Source organism: Lagenorhynchus albirostris, chromosome 1, assembly GCF_949774975.1.
Source record: "Lagenorhynchus albirostris chromosome 1, mLagAlb1.1, whole genome shotgun sequence".
NCBI classification, from domain to species: domain Eukaryota; kingdom Metazoa; phylum Chordata; class Mammalia; order Artiodactyla; family Delphinidae; genus Lagenorhynchus; species Lagenorhynchus albirostris.
In genome coordinates this window covers 187745385-187768558 of record NC_083095.1, presented here as the reverse complement: position 1 = coordinate 187768558, position 23174 = coordinate 187745385, and the positions used below count along the sequence as shown (strand labels likewise).

The following is a 23174-nucleotide window of genomic DNA, read 5'->3' as shown; positions in this document are numbered from 1 at the left end:
TAGCAAGGCGCCCGTAGTCTGCGCCAAGACGCCCGGGCTGTCTCCAAGAGGAGGCTCCCCCAGCTGGCGAGGCGGATGGGTTTCCCCGAGAGCAGAGCTTGAGCTCGCACCCAGGGGCTCCCGGGACCCCCCGCGCGCCCCCTCGCCCAGGACCGGCGGCCGGGTCCCCGCGCGGCGCGCGCTCCCGCGGGCCGGGGGCGGGGCGGTGGCCCGGGACGCCCTCTCCTCCCCCTGCGGGCGGCCGGGCTGGCGGCGCCGAGGCTCCTACGCGCGGCACATGGGGCGCCTGACGGAGGCGGCGGCGGCAGCGGGCGGCGGCGCTTCAGCGGCGCGCTCGGCAGGACCCCTCCCGCTCCCCTGCCCCTCTCGTCCACGTCCCCCGGCTGCGCGGCCACCATGGCGTCCAGCGAGGAGGACGGCACCAACGGCGGCGCCTCGGAGGCCAGCGAGGAGAGGGAGGCCGCGGGCAAGAGGAGGCGCCGGGGCTTGCTGGCCACCGCTTGGCTCACCTTCTACAACATCGCCATGACCGCGGGGTACGTGCGCCCCGAGGGGCCCTCCTCGCGCCGCCACCCCTTGGCGTTCCGCGCTCCGGGCGCCGGCGGGCCGGGGTGCGCGCCCGGAGGCGGGGTGGTCGCGGCGCGGGGGCGGCGCGCGGCGCGGTGGCCGTGGGGGAGGGGCGTTGCAGCCGCCGCCGGGCTTGAATGGAGCGTGGTCGGGGGGGCCAGGGGCGCCGGGGCCCTGCTCGCGGGGCATTGCCTAATACGGTGCACGGCGTGCGCTGCGGCAGCGGGGCGCGGGCCGGAGGTTAAGTATAGACCCGGGCAGGAATGCGGGGCCGCCCCGCCGGGGAGGCGGCTCCGGCCCGGCCGCCGCGGGCGCCGCTGCTGCTGCAGCTGGAGAAACGCCGGGGTCCCGCCACCCCGGAGCCCGGAGCCGTCTGGCCGGGGGCCCAGACCTGCGTCCTCGGCCGCCGGCCCCTGGAGTGCGTCCTCGTGCCGCCGATGGTTGGGCAGAGTGTTCCTAACTGTTCGTGTCGCTACGGGTTTTTTTGCTGTTGTTGTTTTGTTTTGTTTTTTAAGTAATAGTGCTCCCGAGAGCTTCTTACTTGGGACGGTTTTCTAAAAACCCTGCCGGATCGGAGCATAGCACTCGTGTCCAGCATCTTGTTGGCTCCATGACTGATACCCCGTACTTTTATTTGTGGCTTTGAGTACGACTTACAAGTTAAGGTTACACAATGACTGTCTCTCTGCAAAGAGCTGTCACAGTGACTTGTGTCGACCGCTTTTCAAAACCGGCTGGGAAAATGCTCTTGCGTTTCTCAATGGCGTTGCCGTTTAAAAAAGTTATTTTCCCGTTATCCCATGAAGTATTATTAATCTATACAAATCTGGGGAAACGTTTAATACCTTTAACTTTCTCTAGGGCTTATAGAAAAATGTGATCGATAAAGATTTAATAAATGATTTGACACAGTACTGAGTACTTATTATGTGCTTAATACCAAATACAGTTAATGAAAATATTGGTATCTATTGAGGATTCACTGTGCGCTAGGCACTGTGTCAGTCACTCTAGGTGTAGTATGTCATTTCTGGTCCTCTGCAGTCCTGTGAGGGGTGCATGATATTACATTTGATAGACTAGAAAACCGAGGCACTAATAGGTGAAGTCACTTGCTCAAGTTCCCCAAACCAGCAAGTGTCAGACTCGGATTTCGGCACAGTCTGAATCCAGAGCCGTGCTACTTGTTTCCACTTCACTAAATTTTATGATCTTGAAAGGGAAAACTAATAGAGTCAAAGCTACTGGAGAACAATGGAGTACCCACTGTGTGCTGCAGCCTTTAGATACCCTGGAGGCTGAAAAGATCCTCTGTCCTCTGTGCTAGTCTCATCCAGTTAATAAACACTTTGGGGACGCCCACCATTTTTTTTTTTTTTTTTTTTTGCGGTACGCGGGCCTCTCACTGTTGTGGCCTCTCCCGTTGCTGAGCACAGGCTCCGGAGGCGCAGGCTCAGCGGCCATGGCTCACGGGCCCAGCCGCTCCGCGGCATGTGGGATCCTCCCGGACCGGGGCACGAACCCGTGTCCCCTGCATCGGCAGGCGGACTCTCAATCACTGCGCCACCAGGGAAGCCCCCACCGTTTATTAACTGGTCTTGTGCCTTTCCTTTCCAGGCCACTCTCCCTTTTGAAGGCCGAGGTACCTTTTCAAAAAATGAAAGTCAATGCGTAACTCCAGTTTAAAGCCTTCGGTGACCCCCCCCCGCCCCCGCTACCCCGCATTGCCTCCACTGTTGTGGAAGGGATTTAGGCTGTCTGTCGTTCAAGGCGCTTTGCAATATCTCCCTGATCTCCTCTTTCCAGTTTTATTGCTTTTGAAGTCTACTGTAACTAACTCTGCCCTCAGACACCATGCAGTTTTGTTTTCATGGCTCTCTCCGTCTTCGCTCAGGCTGCTCATCCTTTGGGTAATAATCCCCATGTTTCTGCTGTGACTTCTAGCCAAGCCACCTCTGAAGTTTTCTGGGTCTCTTACCCGACCTGAAGTATAATTAAATGTTCTCTCAGCTGTGTTCTCACACTTCATTCCTAACCTTCCTCCCTGGCTCAGCAAATTACTGCTTCCCCGAAAGTTGTCTCCCTGCCTATGTTGAGAAGGTCCCTTGCCAAGGGGTGGGATAGGGAGGGTGGGAGGGAGGGAGACGCAAGAGGGAAGAGATATGGGAACATATGTATATGTATAACTGATTCACTTTGTTGTAAAGCAGAAACTAACACACCATTGTAAAGCAATTATACTCCAATAAAGATGTAAAAAAAAAAAAAGACAAGGGGAACGGAAATGGAATAATCCATATAATTAACTCTTTGGAGGCTTTCTAAAGGTGTTGAGATTTGAAGAAGGGATAGGATTTGCATATGTAGAGGGTAGATATTCCAAGTGAGATTAATTCTGGAAATAGGCATGAGATGCAAGAAAGCCTCCCGATTTAATTGGAGGGTTGGGGCAGAGGGACCCTGTTGTTTATCCATCCTCTCTATATACTGGTTTACATCTGCTACTGCAAAGGTTCTTTTGTTCATTTGCTTGTTCTGTTTTTCTCTTTTAGCAGAGCTTTGGAGGGTTTATTAATTTTTTTGTAATCGTCTTGAAAACAATCAAAATAATATTTAAGAATTAAAATTTTACATAAATGTAGAAAGGAACTTGCCTAATTCTATAAGCTTAGCATGGCCTTTCATTTTTCCTTGTTATCGCTCACGTGAGTTACTTCCTTCAGATTTTTACTCAAATCTCCATTCTCAGGGAGGCCTTCGTGGCTATCTTCATTCAAATAGCAAAAACCGCACACAGACACTCCTTATCCCCCTTGCCTGCTTAATTTTTCTCTATCGTACTTATTACCGTATAACTGTACAATGAATTCTACTGATCGGTTCTGTTGCTTATTGTCTGCGTCGTCCTGTAACAGTGTCAGCTCCGTGAAGCACTCAAGAAATATTTGTTGAGTGAATGAATGCACATTATAGGGTATTGTAGTTACAGTATCTGCTGTGTAGGATATTCTGTTTCCACTCACTGTTTCACCAAATATTTCTACATAGTTTTCATAATTACACTCTTTCATGGTTACATAAGAGGGAATAGAGTTAAGGTACAGTAATGGACTAAATCGTGCCTCTAATGATGTTTTACTTTAATTTGTTTCTCTTGAATTAGTTGTTTAGGATGAATTCCTGGAGTAGAACTAAGTAGAATTAAGTAATAATGTAATTTAAAGGATGTGAGGATTTTTATTGTACTTGCTCACAACAGATGCTTGACGAGGAAAGTGAGCGTTTCTCTCTCTCTCTCTCTCTCTTTCTTTCTCTCTTTTAATTCTTTTGCTTTGCTACAAACACTTTTGAAGCCCACATGTGTTAGTGCATTATCCTAGGTCAAGCGAGAGACAAAAGCTAAATATTTTAGGCCGTGTCCTTGTAGAAGTGCTACCTGGGGCATTTGTAGATTGCAATAAAAGACAGGATGATGTAAGTGTTCCGCAGAGGTGTCAAGTCAGACAGGTAGGGAGGATCAGAGAAAGCTTTGGGCGGGGGAGGGGGACCATCGCATTCCAGCTGAGCGGCGGGGATGAGGAAAGAGCAGGAGGTAGGGAACAACTCATGCTGACGTGCGGTTGGGGTGACAGCAAGCGGGCCTGCAATGTAGGCTGGGAAAGGAAGATGGATGGGGAACCTGGCTCACTGCACAGGCCTTACATGCCTCGCTAACACGTTTGGATTTTAACCTGTAAACAGTACAGGAAGGTGTTCATTGAAGGTTATGTTTTCACTCCTTTTTAGCTGGGTGACCTTAGGTAAGTTCCATAACCTCTCTGACCCTGGGTTTTCTCATCGGTCAGGGTAGCAAAGCAACTACTTTGCTAGGTTATTACAAGGAATTAAGAAATAGTGGATATGAAGTGGTCGGCAGGGTGCTGGACACACAGTGGGTGTTTAGAAAGGATAATTCCTACCCCTAGTGGTGAATTGAAAAATGCACGTCATGCAGAAGGAAACTATTTAAGATATCCTCACAGTGTACGTAGTCTGCATTAGCAGAGCACCAAACCCAAGGTTCAGGCACGTGCATTTCTTGAAGTGTTGAGTAATAGACATATATTTTATTCCTGAGGTAGGTGGATCCATGTATGAACCTACCACAACTTGTTTATCCTTCATCCGTGGATGGACGTTTGGGTTCTTTGCAGTTTGGGGCTATGACAGATGACGTGGTGAGCGTCTGTATGCAAGTCTTGTGTGGACACACGCTTTCATTGTCCTTGGGTAAATACCTATGAGTAGAATGGCTGGGTCATAGGGCAGTCACATTGCTGATTTCTTATAAAACTGCCAAACTTTTTTCAGAGTGGTTGTACAGTACATCCCCATGGGCAGTGAACGAGCTTTCTGGTTGTCACATATCCTCATCGGCACTTGGTGTGGTCAGTCGTCCTAATTTTATACCTTCTAAGTGGTGTATTGTGTTACTGTGATTTTAATTTGCATTTCCCTAGTGACTAATGACCCTGAGCATCTTCATGGGTTTACTTACCAGTTGTGTACCTTTTTTTGGTATAGGGTATAGCCCATTTTTTATGGGTTTGTTGTTTGATTTTCAGCTATTGAATTTTGAAAGTTCTTTATATAGTCTGAATACAAGTCCTTTATCAGATATGTGATTTGTAAATATTTTCTATCAGGTATGGCTTGCTTTTTCATTCTCTTCACAATGTCTCTCAAAGAGCAGAAGGTCCTAATCTTACCGAAGTCCAGTTTATCTGGCTTTTTTCTTTTATGAACCTTTCAGCTTAACTCTGTTGGCATGAGAGCCTTATGTGTGATAAATTGAAACACATGTTGGCTACTAAACGAGTCTGCATGTAGTCTAGGAAAGGAAGTTTAGAGTTGTCAGTGAACACTACACAGAAGTATGGATTGTATGAACGTCAAAGATCATCTCCGGGGCTTCCCTGGTGGCGCAGTGGTGGAGAGTCCCTCTGCCGATGCCGGGGACACGGGTTCGTGCCCCGGTCCGGGAAGATCCCACATGCTGCGCAGCGGCCGGGCCCGTGAGCCATGGCCGCTGAGCCTGCGCGTCCGGAGCCTGTGCTCCGCAACGGGAGAGGCCACAGCAGTGAGAGGCCCGCGTACCGCAAAAAAAAAAAAAAAAAAAGACGCGATAAAATCAGAACATCATCATTTCTCAGTAACTGACGAAATAATGGATGTGGATAATGACCATCGGTGCTAACATCACAACGAAGAGGGACAGCCAGAAATTTTGGGCTCCCTGGGGAAGTACGCAACACAACGGAGAAATTAACCTCGAACGTGAATCTGTCTGATCAATCCTTTAGAACTAACTACGCACTCACAGGAAATACGGAGGCCAGAAGAATATAATAAATGACATGGGGGTATCCAGTTAGCAAAACCCAGACCACGGGTAACTCTGCAGGAACCACTCAGGGTCTTCAACAGATAAATTTCACGAGAAAGAGGGGAGGAGAGATGAGGATGGATGGAAGGAGGTGAAACCTATAGATTTAAAAGAGTCATAAAACACACAGCAACTAATTGCAATGTATGAATCTTATTTCAATCATGATTTTAAAAACTTACGAGACAGTTAAGGACATTTGTATCTTGACTCTAAGTTTTGTGATTGAAGAAGTTATTGTTCAATTCTTCACATGGGGTAGTGGTGTTTTGGTTATGTTTATGAAAAATAAACCTTTTAGAGATACATAACTAAGGATTTATGAATCATAGGATGTATGAGATTTGATTCACAATAATCAGGGAGGAAGGCTTGTGGGGAAAGAAGTGAATAGAGGTTTGGATGAAACAAGACTGTTAATAAGATGATACTGGTTGAAGCAGGGCAGTGGGCAAATGGGGGTTCATCGTACCACTCATTCTCTATACCTTTGTATATGTTTGAAGTTGTAAAAAATTTTTAAAGCGGTGTTGAAATTAAGAAAAAAAAGTATAGGTGTAGATAACCAAGTTCTTCAAAAAGCAGGTGGTCTCCAAGAAATCTGAGGAGAAAAAGAAGCCCCAGAAGGCAGCTAGAAGAGCTCCACCTTCAGTAAGATTTTTCAGGGTAATTGTAGCCATAGTGGCATGAGAAGAAGGCATTTAGTGAGTGTTAGAAGGTGTTTAGGAAGTTATGCCACATCTCTTTCATTGCTGCAGTGTTCTTTCTCCACTTAGTAACTTAAGATTTCCTTGAGGCCAGAACTATGTCCTGTTTATCCCTAATTCCCCAGCACCTAGCACAGTACCTGTCCTGTATTGATCCTGAAGATGAATGAATGAATAAATGAATTAAGCAAGTGAGAAACCTACATGCGGAACACATATTTATATTTTCCAAAGAGAGTGTTTTGTCAAGGACTGATAGTGTCTATTTGGGTTCATATTTAGGCAATCATTAGGTCTGGCATATTTTTTTAAAAAAGACTGTCGAAAACAGAATTCCTAATTGTAGACACTCCTGTTGCTTTGGGAAATTTTTAAAATTACAGTTACTAAACTGACGAATATAGGAAGCCCAACGTTAGCTGAATGTAGGGCCCTCAAGAGAGACTTTGATTCTCACCCTTTGTGATTGGGTGGGGGGGCTTAGGAAGTGAACACGGGTTAGTTCAGATGAGTTCCTGGCCATATTTACCAAAAAACAGATGAGAGGTTAGTATAGATAGTTCCATGGTCCTTTCTAACCCCAGAGTGTTAATTTCTTTTATTTCCAACAGGTGAGTGGGGATAGTATCGTTATACTGTACTAGTTGGTACAATACTGCCACCTATGGGAAAACAGTAAAATTTGTTATACTGTTAAAATGCATGGATTTTTATATTATGCCTTGAAAAATGTAGAAAACTTGCCATCTAAATTAATCTTTTGATGAATTCTTTGGTAGGTTAACAGTTACCTCTTAAATCGGTCTTTGGTAAAAATCTGATTTGGATTTGTCTAAAAGAAAAGACAAGTATATGGGAAAATGTGACTGAAAACATTAACCTTTTTGTTTTCTTGTTAGAAGTAGTGTAAGGACTTGGAATTGAAGATAATGAAATCAGAACATTTTAAACCTGGAAGGTACCTAAAACATTATCCAGATTAGCACACTCAGATTATCCCAGCACAGGGTTGAGTGTTGGCTCTAATGCGGGATGGAACTGTGAGGTGAATCCAGTAAAAGCCGTGGTGCAGTAGCAAGGGAAGAGCAGTGAGGGTTAGGAGACCTCCACCATTAACTTACTTACCCTGAGCCTTAGGGTAAGTCGCAAGATATCTCTGCATGGTGATTGTTTCGTATAAAACAGTGGCTTTCAAACTTTCTTGATAGCGTACTACTATCAGTTAAAATATTTGAGCATAACATTCTGTATAACTTTAAAAATTACTTATAATTTAAATACATGAATTATTATGATTAGCTAATATCCCAAGGCACAGTATATGCTTAGAGCCAGACCAGTACAGCAGAGTAGTTCAAGAGCGTAGACTGTGAGATGAGTGGTGAGTTGAGGTCCCAGCTGACTGGCTATAGGGCCCTTTCTGCCTATTTCCACAGCAGTGAAATAGGATAGTAGTAGTTGCTACCTCATGGGGTTATTGTGAGGAAGAAATATTAATATATTAAATATGCATATAAGACAATGTCTGGAACATTGAAAGCACTCTGAAAGTGCACCTATCATTATCATTGTTGTTATTATCCTTAATACTTCTACCTTTCAAAGGTCTTTGTGGTAGTTTCCGGCACTTGCCTGATTCCTTGTCATATCTCACTAAAGGTCATTGTTTTTAACCTCATGGTGTGCTGAGGAGAAGAGATTCCCGGGGCTGAGTGCCTCTCTGCCGTTTTCTTGCTGTTTGATTGAGTCTGCATTTTCACCCCCACTCAGTCGCTCGTTTCTTTGCAGGCACCTTTAAGCCATTTGTCTATTTTATTGAGTTATCTTTAATTAAAAAGTTAAAACTGTATAAAATTATTATCAATTTTATAGTTCATAAATCCATTTAACTAGACACTTTGGAGACCACTCTTTTCAAAAGCCTGGGGTAGCTATTCATTTCCATGGGTGTATTATTAAGGAGTTTTAAAAGTTACAGGTGACGCAACTTTTTTAAACTTCAAAGTGCTTTTGTAATTGCAAAGGAAACTGGAAAAAAACATTACCTCTCATCAGTGACTCTTGGAGATTGAGTACCCGGGTGACAAAGCCGGTCTCCACAGGTGTAGCTTCTGTTTTTAAGTGCCATTAATTCACAGCAACTATATTTAATGTACAAGTGTAAGTTAAAAGGGGGGAGGGGACATATGTATTTTTTCTTTTTCGAAAACAAACTTTTTTTTCAATTGAAGTATAGTCGATTCAGGTGTGCAACATAGAGATTCAGTATTTTTGTAGACTATACTCTATTTGAAGTTATTAGGAAACAATGGCTATATTTCCCTGTGCTATACAATATATCCTAGTTGCTTATTGATTTTATACATACTAGTTTGTATCTCTTAACCCCCTGCTCCTGTCTTGCCCCTCTCCCCTGCTCTCTCCCCCTTGGTAACCACTAGTTTTAAAACACACTGTTTAAAAGCAGGCTTATGTCTGACCTTCTATATGTGTCCCTTCTGTGGTACCACAATTGTTTTTATTTAGAGAAAATGATAAAAGTGTTAATTAATGATTCTCATTCAAGATTTTTACCTATAATTACATATAAATATATACTATATATTTGTATAAAATACATATTTATACACACACAGCTTTTTACCTCAAATTTTTATATAATTATTAAATGCTTTATAATAACTTCATTTTTGGTACAGAAACCTATTCCTTCAGTCCGTCAGTTTATCTGCTGAGACCAAAAATGCAATGCACAGTGTTTGACATTTGTATGTAGTTGATCTCGAATATGTTCTCTTTATTCCCTTGAAGAGTCGATGTAAAAACGATGTTTGTCATTTCTTCCTATGGGTTTTTAAAATAGAATAATGAACTGAGAGCATAATAACACATACATGTTATTACTGTATAAATTATGACATTTCCTTACAGGATTCAGTGGAATTCGTTGTGACAGAATTTTATAAAATGCTTTTACTTTCTCTAGGTGGCTGGTACTAGCTATTGCCATGGTACGTTTTTATATGGAAAAAGGAACACACAAAGGTTTATATAGAAGTATTCAGAAGACACTTAAATTTTTCCAGACGTTTGCCTTGCTTGAGGTAAGTTTTCAACAACGCTATTTATCTGTCACTGCCATATTTATTTGAAAATATATCAGTGGAGCAAAATTAGTCTTATTTTGCTGATTATTTACTCCCTACAGATGCATTTAAAACCAACGATGACAGGAATTTATTTTATGTTGTATGCTATTGACGTGATTTTTTGTGTGTTTGCTTACAGATAGTCCACTGTTTAATTGGTGAGTTTGTGATTTAATTTTTATGTTTGGCATAGATCGCATTTCGGGCAGTGGTTGACTTGTTTTTTTCTTTAAGGAATTGTGCCTACTTCTGTGCTTGTGGCTGGGGTCCAAGTGAGTTCAAGAATCTTTATGGTGTGGCTCGTTACTCACAGTATAAAACCAGTAAGTGACACAACACTTCGTCTACTTGAGCCTGCAGGAAAGCTTTCTTATTAATAGGAATCCAAAGTGTTAACTGTATTTCAGGAAGCAGAACCCTTGGCCAAAGAAAGGTTGGGTTTGGATGTAAGTGTGATTGTACATTGACTTAGTGCGTTCGTAGAATGGCTTTGAAACACCAGCAAAACCAAAAATTGGCATTTTTATAGCCATATAAATTGGGGTTTTCCAATTAAAAAAAATTTTTTTATTTTAGGCTGCGTTGGGTCTTCGTTGCTGCGCGCGGGCTTTCTCTAGTTGCAGCGAGTGGGGGCTACTCTTTGTTGCGGTGCACAGGCTTCTCATTGCGGTGGCTTCTCTTGTTACGGAGCACAGGCTCTAGAAGCGCAGGCTTCAGTAGTTGTGGCGCATGGGCTCAGTAGTTGTGGCTTGCAGGCTCTAGAGCGCAGGCTCAGTAGTTGTGGCGCATGGGCTTAGTTGCTTCGTGGCATGTGGAATCTTCCCGGACCAGGGCTGCAACCCGTGTCCCCTGCATTGGCAGGCGATTCCTAACCACTGCACCAGCAGGGAAGTCCCTATCCACTCTTTTTTTTTAAGATTCTTTTCCCATATAGGCCATTACAGAGTATTGGGTAGAGTTCCCTGTGCTATACAGTAGATCCTTATTAGTTATCTATTTTATATATAGTGGTATGTATGTGTCCATCCCAGTCTTCCAATTTATCCCTTTCGCCTCTTTTTTATATTACAGAAAATCTCTTCCTTGGTTTTACTATTTAATCTTCTCCAACAGTGGTATCTCATGGGCATCTTTCCACCCATCTTTAATTAATTCAACCAGCATGTATTGAGTGCATTCTATACCCCTGGCACTGTGCTTACTTCGGGATTTACAGAAATGAATAAGTCAGTCTCAGCTGTCAGGGGTACTGACCATCGGGGAGTAGGGGGCAGCCCTACAGATGTTGAGTCATTCAACAAGTATGAATTACGCGCCTATTCTGTTCCTGACGCTGTGCCGGGAATCTGGCTATTTATAATACACGTATGGTTCCCACCTCACGGAGCCTGGAATTGGGAGAGATGGTGCACAAGTTGTTGCAGAAGTAATTGTTTGATTTTACTAGTGTTAGTGCTTTGAAACAAGAGGCCAGTGTGGATTGCAGTAACCGGCAGACTTGGCCTGACTTAGGGAGTGAAGGAAGGCTTCCCCGAGGAAGGAGTGTATCAGCTGAGTGCTGTAGATATACAAGCGTTTGGCAGACAAATCCTGATAGAAATTGGCAAGTGTTACAATACAGATATGAACACAGTACTGTGAGAACAAGGAAGGGGAGCACGTAACTGCTCAGGGTGAGAGGAAGGGGTTTGGGACAAGTTTTCCAGAGGCCGTGGTGGTTACCTGGATCTTAAAGGTGAGAAAGGGTTTTCCATGGGAAGTATTGATAAAGGGAGGAGCATTCAGGGACTTCCCTGGTGGCGCAGTGGTTAAGAATCCACCTGCCAATGCAGGGGACACGGGTTCGAGCCCTGGTCTGGGAAGATCCCACATGCCGCGGAGCAACTAAGCCCGTGTGCCACAACTACTGAGCCCGCGGGCCACAACTACTGAGGCTGCACTCTAGAGCCCATGAGCCACAACTACTGAGCCTGTGCTCTAGAGCCCGCAGGCCACAACTACTGAAGCCCACGCACCTAGAGCCCGTGCTCTGCAACAAGAGAGGCCACCGCGATGAGAAGCCCGCGCACTGCAACGAAGACCCAACACAGCCAAAAATAAATAAATAAATTTATAAAAAAATAAAAAGGGAGGAGCATTCTATTGATAATTAGAGGGAATGGCGTGTGTTAAGACACATTCAGAGCATATTCTGGAAATAATACAAAGTTTTGTGTCCCCAGAGAGAGCTGGGGGTGGGGTTGAGTCGTTGCACAAGAAGTCAAGATTTCTGAGCTCCAGCTGTAAAGATCCTTGAACATCATGCTCAGGTGGGAGGGTTTTACCCTTTCCTCCTGTTAAGCAGTGGGGAAGCCATGAAGCTTTTAAATCCTGGGACTAGCACCTTCCAATTTTGTTTCTGTTGGTTTGCTTCTGTTTTGCTTTTAAGAGAAAACGTCCACCTCTGAAGTGGACACTGCATAGGGGGCTGTGACAGCATTCTGCATGAGAGGTGATCAGGTCCTAAATTGACACCGTGGTAGCAAGGCTGCAGTGAGTGGGCAGATTCGGGAGTTAGTGCTGCAGTAGGATGGGTGTGATTTGACGACCAACAGAAAGTCCGAGGGTCAGATTGTTCCAATACTGGTTTTGAGGGGCTGATGTTGTCCTGGGATGGTTGAGTTATTGGCTGGAGTGAAGGGTGAGACAGAGAACCCAATAGAAATTTGACCATTCCTGTGCTTAGAGCACATTTAAATCGCGTGTTTGTAAAGACTTATTAATGGTGACTGCATTGCGTTTTCTGTATTGCATCTGTCTAACCCTAGCTCTCCGTTATAATAAAAGGCACGTACTAAATAATAAACAGAAAATATCTTCGTGGAGAAAGAAGTTCAAGGTTAAACAACGCTGTGGCTTTCTCTGTAATTCTGCAGATCCAGAATGAGGAGAGTGTGGTGCTTTTTCTGGTCGCGTGGACGGTGACAGAGATCACTCGCTATTCCTTCTACACATTCAGTCTTCTCGACCACTTGCCATACTTCGTTAAATGGGCCAGGTGGCGACGATGTCTTGCAGTTTAGTTGCTCTCGGTCCTGCGCATGCGTGTTTTGTGTGCTGAGCTAACACAGAGAATTAAAATGTGTGTCTTAGCCCTGTGTTGCCAGGAGGCTGCTGTTTTTGAAATCAGCAGTGTTATACCTTGCATTCTAAAGGCTTAATTTAATGACCAGGCAACAATCATATTAACATATATCTTGAGTGAAAGCAATGCCAGACAAACTACGTTAGTGTCCTTAGCCTCTGAGTCGGTCATTCATTTTTCCTTGAAAGCAAGATATACATCTTTGGAATTACATTAAATCAACTCTTGGGCAAAAATATGGCATTTTGTTTGATTGACTTAAATTTTTTTTTTGACAACTCACAAGGTTTTTATTCTACAAAACAAAGTTAGGAAAATAAGCTAAAACACTAAAAATAAACTTTTAAAATAGGCAAGCTTTAGTAACAAAATACATATTAAAGAAGTTATTTGAAACTTCCAGTGCATAGACATTATTTTAACACGACAGACTTTCATTGAATTAAATACATACTGTTCTTGTAATTGCTAAAAGTGGCCCTTACATCAATCAGTTATTGATTTAAATTACTTTAATATTCCACCTAGTATCCACAAGTTTTAGTATCTTATATATACAATGTCAACTTTTTTGTGTGTGTATAAAGTAGCAGAGACAGACATTTTAAAAAGTCACCCTTAGAGACTTCCCTGGCGGTTCAGTGGTTAAGACTCCTTGCTTCCATTGCAGGGGGCACGGGTTTGATCCCCAGTCAGGGAACTCGGGGAACTAAGATCCTACATGCTGCATGGCACGGCCAGAACAACAACAAACAAACAAACAAAAAAGTCACCCTTATTTGAAATTGTATTGTTTGTTATGAGGACAAAATTTATATTTCAAGGGTTCTAAACATAGCCCTCCCAAAGCAACAGTTTTTAATGCAGAAGATGTTCCGTCCTTTTTAAAGTATGCGTTCTCTGAGCAGCTGGTATTTTACAAAGTTATTATAAAAACAACTTATTATTTGTGCACTTTGGAGAACAAATCACAAACCAGCATAGATTTGTTCATTTCATTCTCCGTGTTGCACTTAGAGTTGAAATAACAGTAATAACAATGACATATGCTGTGTACCTACTGCATACCTGAGGTGCAGGTGTGAGTGCAACAAAATCTCTGTCCTCTCAAGATGGAAGGGACAGAAAATACAACAACTAACAGGTGTGAGAAATGCCAGGTGGTAAGAAATGCAGGGGAGCAGTTGGGTTAAGAAACGTCTATCCCATATATGTCTATGTAGATAGGTAAATTAGATAGATAGATAGATACGGTAGATAAGATAGATAAGATAGATAGATAGATAGATGTCCCACATAGGTAGAATACAAGAATTTGACAGTATTTTCATTCGTTAAAATTTTTATTAAGCTACAAAAGTAATACGCTTTCATTGTGAAAAACTCTCAAATAGTTTTAGTATATAGAGTAAACATGGAAAGTTCCTGTTTGTACTCCTACGTGAGCCCCACTCCCTTTCCTTGGAGAGAGAAAGTTGGGAGTTTACCATCAGACTTTTTCTTAATAACAGCAATGTGAACACACAGATGTGAGTTTTTAAAAACATAAATAGGGGCTTCCCTGGTGGCGCAGTGGTTGAGAATCTGCCTGCTAATGCAGGGGATATGGGTTCGAGCCCTGGTCTGGGAGGATCCCACATGCCGCGGAGCAACTAGGCCCGTGAGCCACAACTACTGAGCCTGCGCGTCTGGAGCCTGTGCTCCGCAACAAGAGAGGCCGCGATAGTGAGAGGCCTGCACACCACGATGAAGAGTGGCCCCCGCTTGCCACAACTAGAGAAAGCCCTCGCACAGAGACAAAGACCCAACAACAGCAAAAATAAATTAATTAATTAATAAACTCCTACCCCCAATATCTTCTTTTAAAAAAATAAATAGGATACGATACTTGAGTTTTGTTTATATATTGGAGATCTTTTTTTAAGTCAGTACAGATCCATTTAGATCTAGCTCTCTAACTCTTAATGCTGCATAATATTCCATAGTATGACTGACTCAGTTCTATATTACTAGAATTTAGATTATTCCCAGTTTTCTGATGCTATAAATACTGCTTTGTGATATTAAAAACAATGTAATATCCATATTTCCATTATTTTTTAAAACTCTGATATTTGTATTAATCCATAGCTAGCTTATGAAGGTAATTCATAACTAGTGTCAGACTTGTTTTTGCTCCCCTTATACAAAAAGCCTAACTTTTTTATTAATTACTCCTTTTTAAATAACTCATATTATACATGTTCAGATATAATAAATTAGTATATATAAATAACCTAAAAGAATAAAAACCTTTTAAATTGTCTATATTCCCCCTACAAAGGATTATCACACTTAATTATACTATATACCCTTTCAAACGTTTTTATATTCTCTAGCTCTGTTTTAGATATTTGTGGCTTACCATTTTGAATATGACAAAATACTTCAAAATTATAGTTGGAGCTTAAACGTTTCGTCTGTCATAAGAAGGTTGCACTACCATTTATAAGCGTTTGGCAAAATTGGCAGTTTGGAATGTAGCTGGATTCTAATCCCAGAATGCATCTCATGCCATTTTGAATGACCTCCGTCTTTCAGACTTCTAGCACCTTTGAAAATACTAATTCATAATATAGTCTCTTTTTATTTGCTGTATTTATAAAATTTGTTTGCAGGAGATAATGGTCTCTAATGCTTTGCCCGCCTTTTAGAATGCATTTGCATGTCTTGAATTTCTGGAAAAGTTCCAAACTCTACCATTGCATGTTTAAATTTGCTGTTAGAAATCCTTTGTCAATTGCCTTAATGTTAAACAGGTTACTATAAAATCTTTCAACTTTGAAATGCACATGTTAACATAACACATCACGTCAGTTAAGCATAATCGTGAATAATTATGTTTCATGTCAAGAATCTTAAAGATCCCAACCAGCTGTATATTTGCCAACCCCATTAAATAACCTAAAATAACATTTATATTTATGTTCCAGTGTTGAAGCTATTCTCAAGTAAAGCTTAAAAATGGCTTCTTATTTATAGAGTTGCCCTGCTGTGATGGTTTGAATATACTTTGATTCTATTTATCTGCCAGACATGTTCCTAGAAAAACCCACTGAATAGATAAATGCATAATGTTATGTTTTCATATTGATTTCCATTTTAATTTCAAAAATGCAGTCCCTTCAGAAAATTTTTGATGACAATTGGGAATCTGTAAGGAAACATCACGTCTCTTTCTGAATAAGTAGTTAAATCTGTCATGCTGCCATCAGAACTTAGAGAGTTGGTGACATAGAGCCTTTTCAAAGTGCAAGTAAAGTCAAATAAATTGTGTCATTTTTTCCCATTTCATTAAAAATAATCACGTCTTTAAGGCTTTAACCTAGTTTATACTTAGTGTGATATTTTTTCAGTTAAAGAACAATCTTGGGCTTCCCTGGTGGTGCAGTGGTTGAGAGTCCGCCTGCCGATGCAGGGGACACGGGTTTGTGCCCCGGTCCGGGAGGATCCCACATGCCGCGGAGCGGCTGGGCCCGTGAGCCATGGCCGCTGAGCCTGCGCGTCCGGAGCCTATGCTCTGCAACGGGAGAGGCCACAACAGTGAGAGGCCCGCGTACCGCAAAAAAAAAATTAAAAAAATAAAATAAAATAAAATAAAGAACAATCTTACCCCCCCAAAAATTATCTGCAAGTCACATAAAGTTAAAAAAAAATTTTAAGAGGTTTGAATGTCTTACTTAAGAAGGGAATATAAAATGCTCAGTTATGTACTTTTAAATTGAGGTAGGAAATCGAGGTTGGAAAAAATTGATTTAAATAACACACACATAACTACACCAGGCTGGTGAGGAAGCAGGCGGCATGCACAAGGCAAGGAGGGGACACAGAGGGACAGTAGAAGGATCATTTTCTTTCTTTACCAGTTCATCTATTTTGGCAAATAATTCTGCCCCCCTCTGTCCCCTCTTGTCCTTGCATATCCTTGGCACATAGGAATAAGGGAACGCTTAAGAAATGTCATTACCTTGGGCGCTTGAGGCTGTCCTGCGGGTCCACTAGTGGACACTTGTGCAGTGTTCCTCTAACTGTAGGTGGAAGTGATGCTGGCCCCGCTCTGTGTTGGAGGATGCTCCGCAATCCAAATGAACAAACTGGGACTTGGATGTTGACTAGAACTCTCTCAGCTCTTTCTTAAGCAAGCTGACTCTTCCTTTAATGTGCAAATTCAGGAAACGACCTGTCTTCCTTGTTTTGTCATGAAAACAGTTTTAGGCAGTATGTTCCTTAGTAGTTACTGATGCTTCAGGTGGTTTTATCAGTTTTCTAAAACAGTCATTCTTTTAATTAGTAACCACAAAGCGTTTTCCAAATGTCTCCAAACAACGACTTTGGCAATTTCAAGATTTAGATATAAAATTAGGATCATAACTGGTCTTTTTTAAAAACACAGCATTTGATCAACAAATGACTAGCTCCAGGGAAAAAAAAAAATCAGTATGATTCCAGGTGTCAAAGCAGTTACTTTTACAATGCCTTACAATGCTTACATTTACTTTACAATACACTATAGTAGTTATAATACTTGTATACTTTATTATACTTTAAAAACTGCATCAATCAGTCACTGACTTTAAAATGTATTGTTATTTCAGTTCTATAAAGTAAGTTGACTTCTTACTTTATTAAGATCTTGCCACTTAAAATGGAAACTACTATAAGAAAAAAAAACGATCATTAAATTAATAAGCAAATGATTAAAGTGAAAAAAAATTAACCTTGTTACGTGAGGTTAATATAAGTATGTATAGAAAGGAGAATTTTTAAGCTTAAATAAAGTAGTAGCAAAAGAATCATGATATAAAATCCAATAATTATTCTAGAAAGTAATTGTCAGGTTTTTCTTTCTCCAGATATAATTTTTTTATCATCTTATATCCTGTTGGAGTTGCTGGTGAACTTCTTACAATATACGCTGCCTTACCATATGTGAAGAAAACAGGAATGTTCTCAATAAGACTTCCCAATAAATACAATGTCTCCTTTGACTACTATTATTTTCTTCTTATAACCATGGCCTCGTATATACCATGTAAGTATGTCTCTATTAGTATTATACTTTGATTTAGCATATGCTGTCAAAGTTTTTCAAAAGATGTCATAAGATGCCAGATTAATAAACAAGGAAAAATAATGTCTTAAAAATACATCAAAACCTCCGTTCAGTGCCACATGTATTCATAATTTGAAATAACTGAAGGGTGAGTTGTGAGAAAAAGAGGTAAGTAAATTAACACACAAATGATTGCCTTCTCAAAATCACTTAAAAATAAGCTTAGTATGATTTATGTTTTTAAAGAAAAGATAAAGCCTGCAGTGAACTCTTTGAAAGCATTTAGAATTATGTATCTGAACATGAACATTTTATCCAAGAAAATCTAAGGTCATTTCTATTCATTAAGCACATACTTGGAAAGATCCAGGAGTACTTGTTAGTCTTATGTGTGTTGCCCTGTGTACTAGAAAATAATAAAAAAGCTGCTTTTCTTAAAATATTTTTAATAACTCAGTCTTTCCACTAATTTCTCCTCACCTTTCAATAGTTGCAATGCATTGGTGAGACTCTAGTCATTTCATTTAAATACAAAGTGGTATATTTTTAGGTCAGATTTTGATAATCACTAGCAGGAAATATGAAGATAAAGCAAAGCTGTTGTTTGCCCTCCTCAATAAAGTTAGAGACTCTGGGGTCAGTGCGGGAGGAAAGAGAAATGAGAAATGTTCATAGAATCTAAAATCGACATTGATGCAATATGAAATAATTTCATCTAAAGAGGATGAACGTAAAATTTGGCTGCTTCCTTGGGACCTCCAACTTTTAAGCTTTTCCAAAATCAAAATTGCCTTGATGGTCATATAGTGATTTTATTCCCCTCATCTTCTCCCATCTCAGCCTGACTCCTCCGATTATCCACCAGGGCCAGTTCAGGAGGGCTCGGGGGTGGTGTGCCTATGACACTTGTTTCTTCCCCTGCTTTGCGCAACATCTAGTGAACGTTGGAGGTCTGGAGCAGAGCCCGACCTGTCCTATCATAGTTACAGGTTCAGGTCTTGGGTTGCCTTTTTTTCCTCACAGCCACTGAGGCATCTCTGTGGAAACCCAGGGCCCAAGAGATCATGGTTTGAAACCATCAAACCAGTAACTTGTGACTGTGCATTTTCAGGTGTCCTATGAAGACCAGCCTTTGCCAGTAGCTGCTTCTCAGTTTAGGAGGCTGTCAGTTACCTGAGAGCCCCACCTGCTGGAGGATCAGCCAGCCAGGGGGGTGTTTTCCACCTGATTATTAGTATTAGTAGTAATAGCAACTAATTCTACTTTGCTTATTAAATCCTTTGCTAATTACAAGTATAAAAGTACATTTTGAGCACTTAGTGCTCAAAAGAAGTCCTTTTAGTTCTCATTTATCAATGGGACCATTAGAGATTAGAGAGGTTAAGTGAATTGCTTTAAAAATCGCTCAGCTAAAAAAAAAAAAAAATCGCTCAGCTAGTGAATAAGATCAAGGTTTGAACTCAAGCCGATACTTCTACTAAACTACTCAAGATGTTATAGAAGTATTTGCAAAAATCGGTCAGTTAGCTTTAAGTCTATATGGCCTGAATATATTTAGGCCCTTAGGTATAATATGACGGTTACATTAATGAAGGTTGGATACCTAAATAAAAAAATAAAATCTTTTATGCATGTTGGCTCCATTTGAGCTAAGTTCAAGAAGTAGTTACCCACAGTTGCCTAAGCAAAATATTCAAAGCTTGTTTTGTCATTAGGTTCATTAGTTTTGGCTATTCTGTTCATCGTTTTCAGAGATATTTGTATACTTGTTTGTAGCTGATGTTAATTTGTTCATGCACCAACATTTACCCTATAACTTAAAGTACTGGTTCAAATTGGCTCAAAATCATTCTCCAAGTTTGACAGGGTGGATGACCATTTGTCTAACTGACCTAATACATATATATTTGTGTGTGTGTACCAGACCACCCTTATGCCCAGCCAAGAGGGGCTTTTGCTCTGGGCCCAGTTTTAGGTAGAGGGCCGTGTCCTGGCTCACTGCTGGTCACCACTCCACACAGGACCCCCTTCCTTCAGATCACATCCTGGAAACCCGGGACCATGGAATTTGCAACCCAGATGGCACTGAGCGCACATCTAGACTGCATAGCTCTCTTCCCCAGTCTGTTCTCCTGGGGGTTATAGCACCGTTACCTGTGTACGCATCCCTGAGATCAGGGGGCAGCTGTTTGTGAGGGGGGTGGATGCAGCTGGGCTGTGCGGCCTTGGACATCCACACAGATGTTCACGAGACCCCTCATGGTACAGGACAGCCGATGGAGTGGAGCGAAGGGGCCGGGTGGGACAGCTTTCCGTGTGCAGCACTGTTCCGGCACGGTGTTCCGAAGAGTTATAGAATTCTAAATTCAGACATGGCCTTCCAGGTCATTATGAAGAGATATTTATCAAAATATTTAAGTTTGCTGAAAAGACTGACAGTTGATGGCGTTAAAATATTTAGGCATATGGTATGTGGCCCTCCATTTGTACACTTACCCTGAACCCTGTAAATATTAGGGGGTAGTAGCAACTGTATATGATGTGCTTGCTTTCAAAGGCCGCCATGTTTAAGAGGTTTCAAGTATAAAAGATTTCCAGCCCTAGCTTACCTTCTCTGTTTTCTTTTTTCAATTAAGTGTTTCCACAACTCTACTTTCATATGTTACGTCAGAGAAGAAAGGTGCTTCACGGAGAGGTGATTGTCGAAAAGGATGATTAAATGATCCCTACAACAAGGTGCCTTTTCCAGAATAACCAGGATTACTTGAGTCCAAGTTTTAATAATAAGAATAAACAGCTTCATGAAATATCGCGGATCGTGTTATTTCTTCAACTATAACTTGGGACATGCGGTATTTGCCAATATTTGCCTTCAGATCGTGCCAGGTCCGTTTTCTCCAAGAACTAGCAAGTGTTTATTATCAACTCCTGGGTAGGTGATGATCATAAAAACAAATAATTGGGTGTATTACCTGGAAAAACAACTTTTGTTAGTTTTTAAACTAAAAATAAGTTCTACTAAATTTTTTTTGCAACATATGTTCAAAGCTTTTGAAATCAATATTTAGAAATTAGTTTAATGATTTAATATTATGATGCCTGCCAGTGATATTTATAAATGAAACTAAATACAGAATTATAATAACTGTTAATAATGTATTAGCATTTCTTGAACCCAAGGTCTATTTCTCTTAAGTTATAAGGTAGCATTTTTGATTAATAACAATTTTTGGCAACATAGACATAGTTTGCTATGGTAAATCTTTTGACCTAGATAAAGTAGTCATATAAAAAGCCCAAAATATTCAAGTATGTGTCACAGTTGGAAAATATTCTTTGGAAATATGTTTAGGCCACTGAAATTATACTCCTAAGCAAGTTTATTTTTATTTGAATTAACTACTCAAGGTCAAGCTTTTCAATTGTAAGGATTTTAAGGGATTAGAAAGAATGTATATATACTTGGCCTCACTTGTAAAAAAAACATAGTAACATTGAATCTGATGGTAACACCGTGTCTGTTACATTCAGAACTCTGGCTGAAAAAGGCTGCTCTATACCGTGGAATCATCTAATAAAAAATCATCTTGTGACAATCCCTTTGTGGTACTTAGGTAACAAAACGTTTTAGGGTATGATCTGAAATAGACTCAGTTTATTCTGAATTCCATTGAATAGCAAAAATCTTATGGTAAAGCTTCTGTCCATAGGTTGAATAGAAAGATACACTGAAGATAATCTACTAATGCTTTAGTTCTAAAAATGTTTTAATTCTTAAAAATGTCCTTAAAATTTTCCCCCTTATATTAAGGTAAGCTGCTTTGCTGGCCTGTTTTAGGAACTTTTGGCCTGCTGTAGATATGTAGGTGTCATTTTGGCTTTAATTATTCTGTATTCTTTGCATTTACAATCAGCATGTAACTTTACACTTTCCAGAATTGCTTGTTTTGTGTTAGTTACTACCTCCTTTTCAAATGATTTCTTGTGGAGATTTGTAGTGCAGAATAGTTTTGCAAACTTACATTTTAGATAACTTGATTTTTAAAAAGGTGCTATTTCTCTTATTATGTTACATTTTTAATATTTCCTTTGCAGGATTAGGTTACTAATTCTCAAAAACGCTGATGTTCATTCTGCGTTTACATGGCTTTGATCGTTTTCATCTTGAATTTTTATACGGAAGAAATTTTCAGGGACTTTTTCCTTTTGGTAACATAGTATAAGAAGCTCACATATTTATCTTGTTAGATGCCTGTCTTATGAAAAATATTTTCAATCCTTTTCCTAAAATTTGCATTAATTCAACTTGTACTCCCTACCAGCAGCTGTAATTCTTTTCTTTTCCCTTAAGTGATAGAATATCTTGAAGTAGGACTTGTGATCAACTTTAATAAAAATGAAATACGTCAAACTATTCAGGGACTGTATTAATATACTCAGTGCATGCCGAAACTTTAGACTTAGTTTATCTTTTTTTTTTTTTAAAAGAAGATGTTGGGGGTTGGAGTTTATTAATTAATTCATTTATTTTTGCTGTATTGGGTCTTCGTTTCTGTGCGAGGGCTTTCTCTAGTTGTGGCAAGCGGGGGCCACTCTTCATCGCGGTGCGCGGGCCTCTCACTATCATGACCTCTCGTTGCAGAGCACAGGCTCCAGACGCGCAGGCTCAGTAGTTGTGGCTCACGGGCCTAGTTGCTCCGCGGCATGTGGGATCCTCCCAGACCAGGGCTCGAACCCGTGTCCTCTGCATTAGCAGGCAGATTCTCAACCACTGCGCCACCAGGGAAGCCCCTAGATTTGGTTTATCTTCAGGATCTTTTGTTTCAACAAATTCTAAGCTGTCTTTTGTGTAGAAAATAAAGTGCTTAAATGGTAGTTTCGTTTTAAAAAGAGAGTATTTGAAAGTCCTTTGCACTTGTCTGCTGTGACAACATTTTCTTTTGAAAATCTCCCAAAAGCGTTCCTTTGAGTAGGCAAGTCAGGCTTGAATCAAATAGACCTTGAGGGCTTCCCTGGTGGTGCAGTGGTTAAAGAATCTGCCTGCCAGTGCAGGGGACATGGGTTCGAGCCCTGGTCCAGGAGGATCCCACATGCCGCAGAGCAGCTAAAC

General features: G+C 41.2%; 1 protein-coding gene across 1 annotated transcript; it reads left to right on the top strand.

The window, feature by feature from the left end:
• Window positions 1–277: 277 nt before the first annotated feature.
• Window positions 278–21660, top strand: HACD1 (3-hydroxyacyl-CoA dehydratase 1). Its single transcript, XM_060121732.1, is given in 8 exon segments — window positions 278–341; window positions 344–536; window positions 9686–9803; window positions 9988–10006; window positions 10083–10171; window positions 12764–12885; window positions 17865–18043; window positions 20701–21660. Coding segments are annotated over 8 exon segments (867 nt in total). The 3' UTR covers window positions 20784–21660.
• The last annotated feature ends 1514 nt before the right edge of the window (window positions 21661–23174 follow it).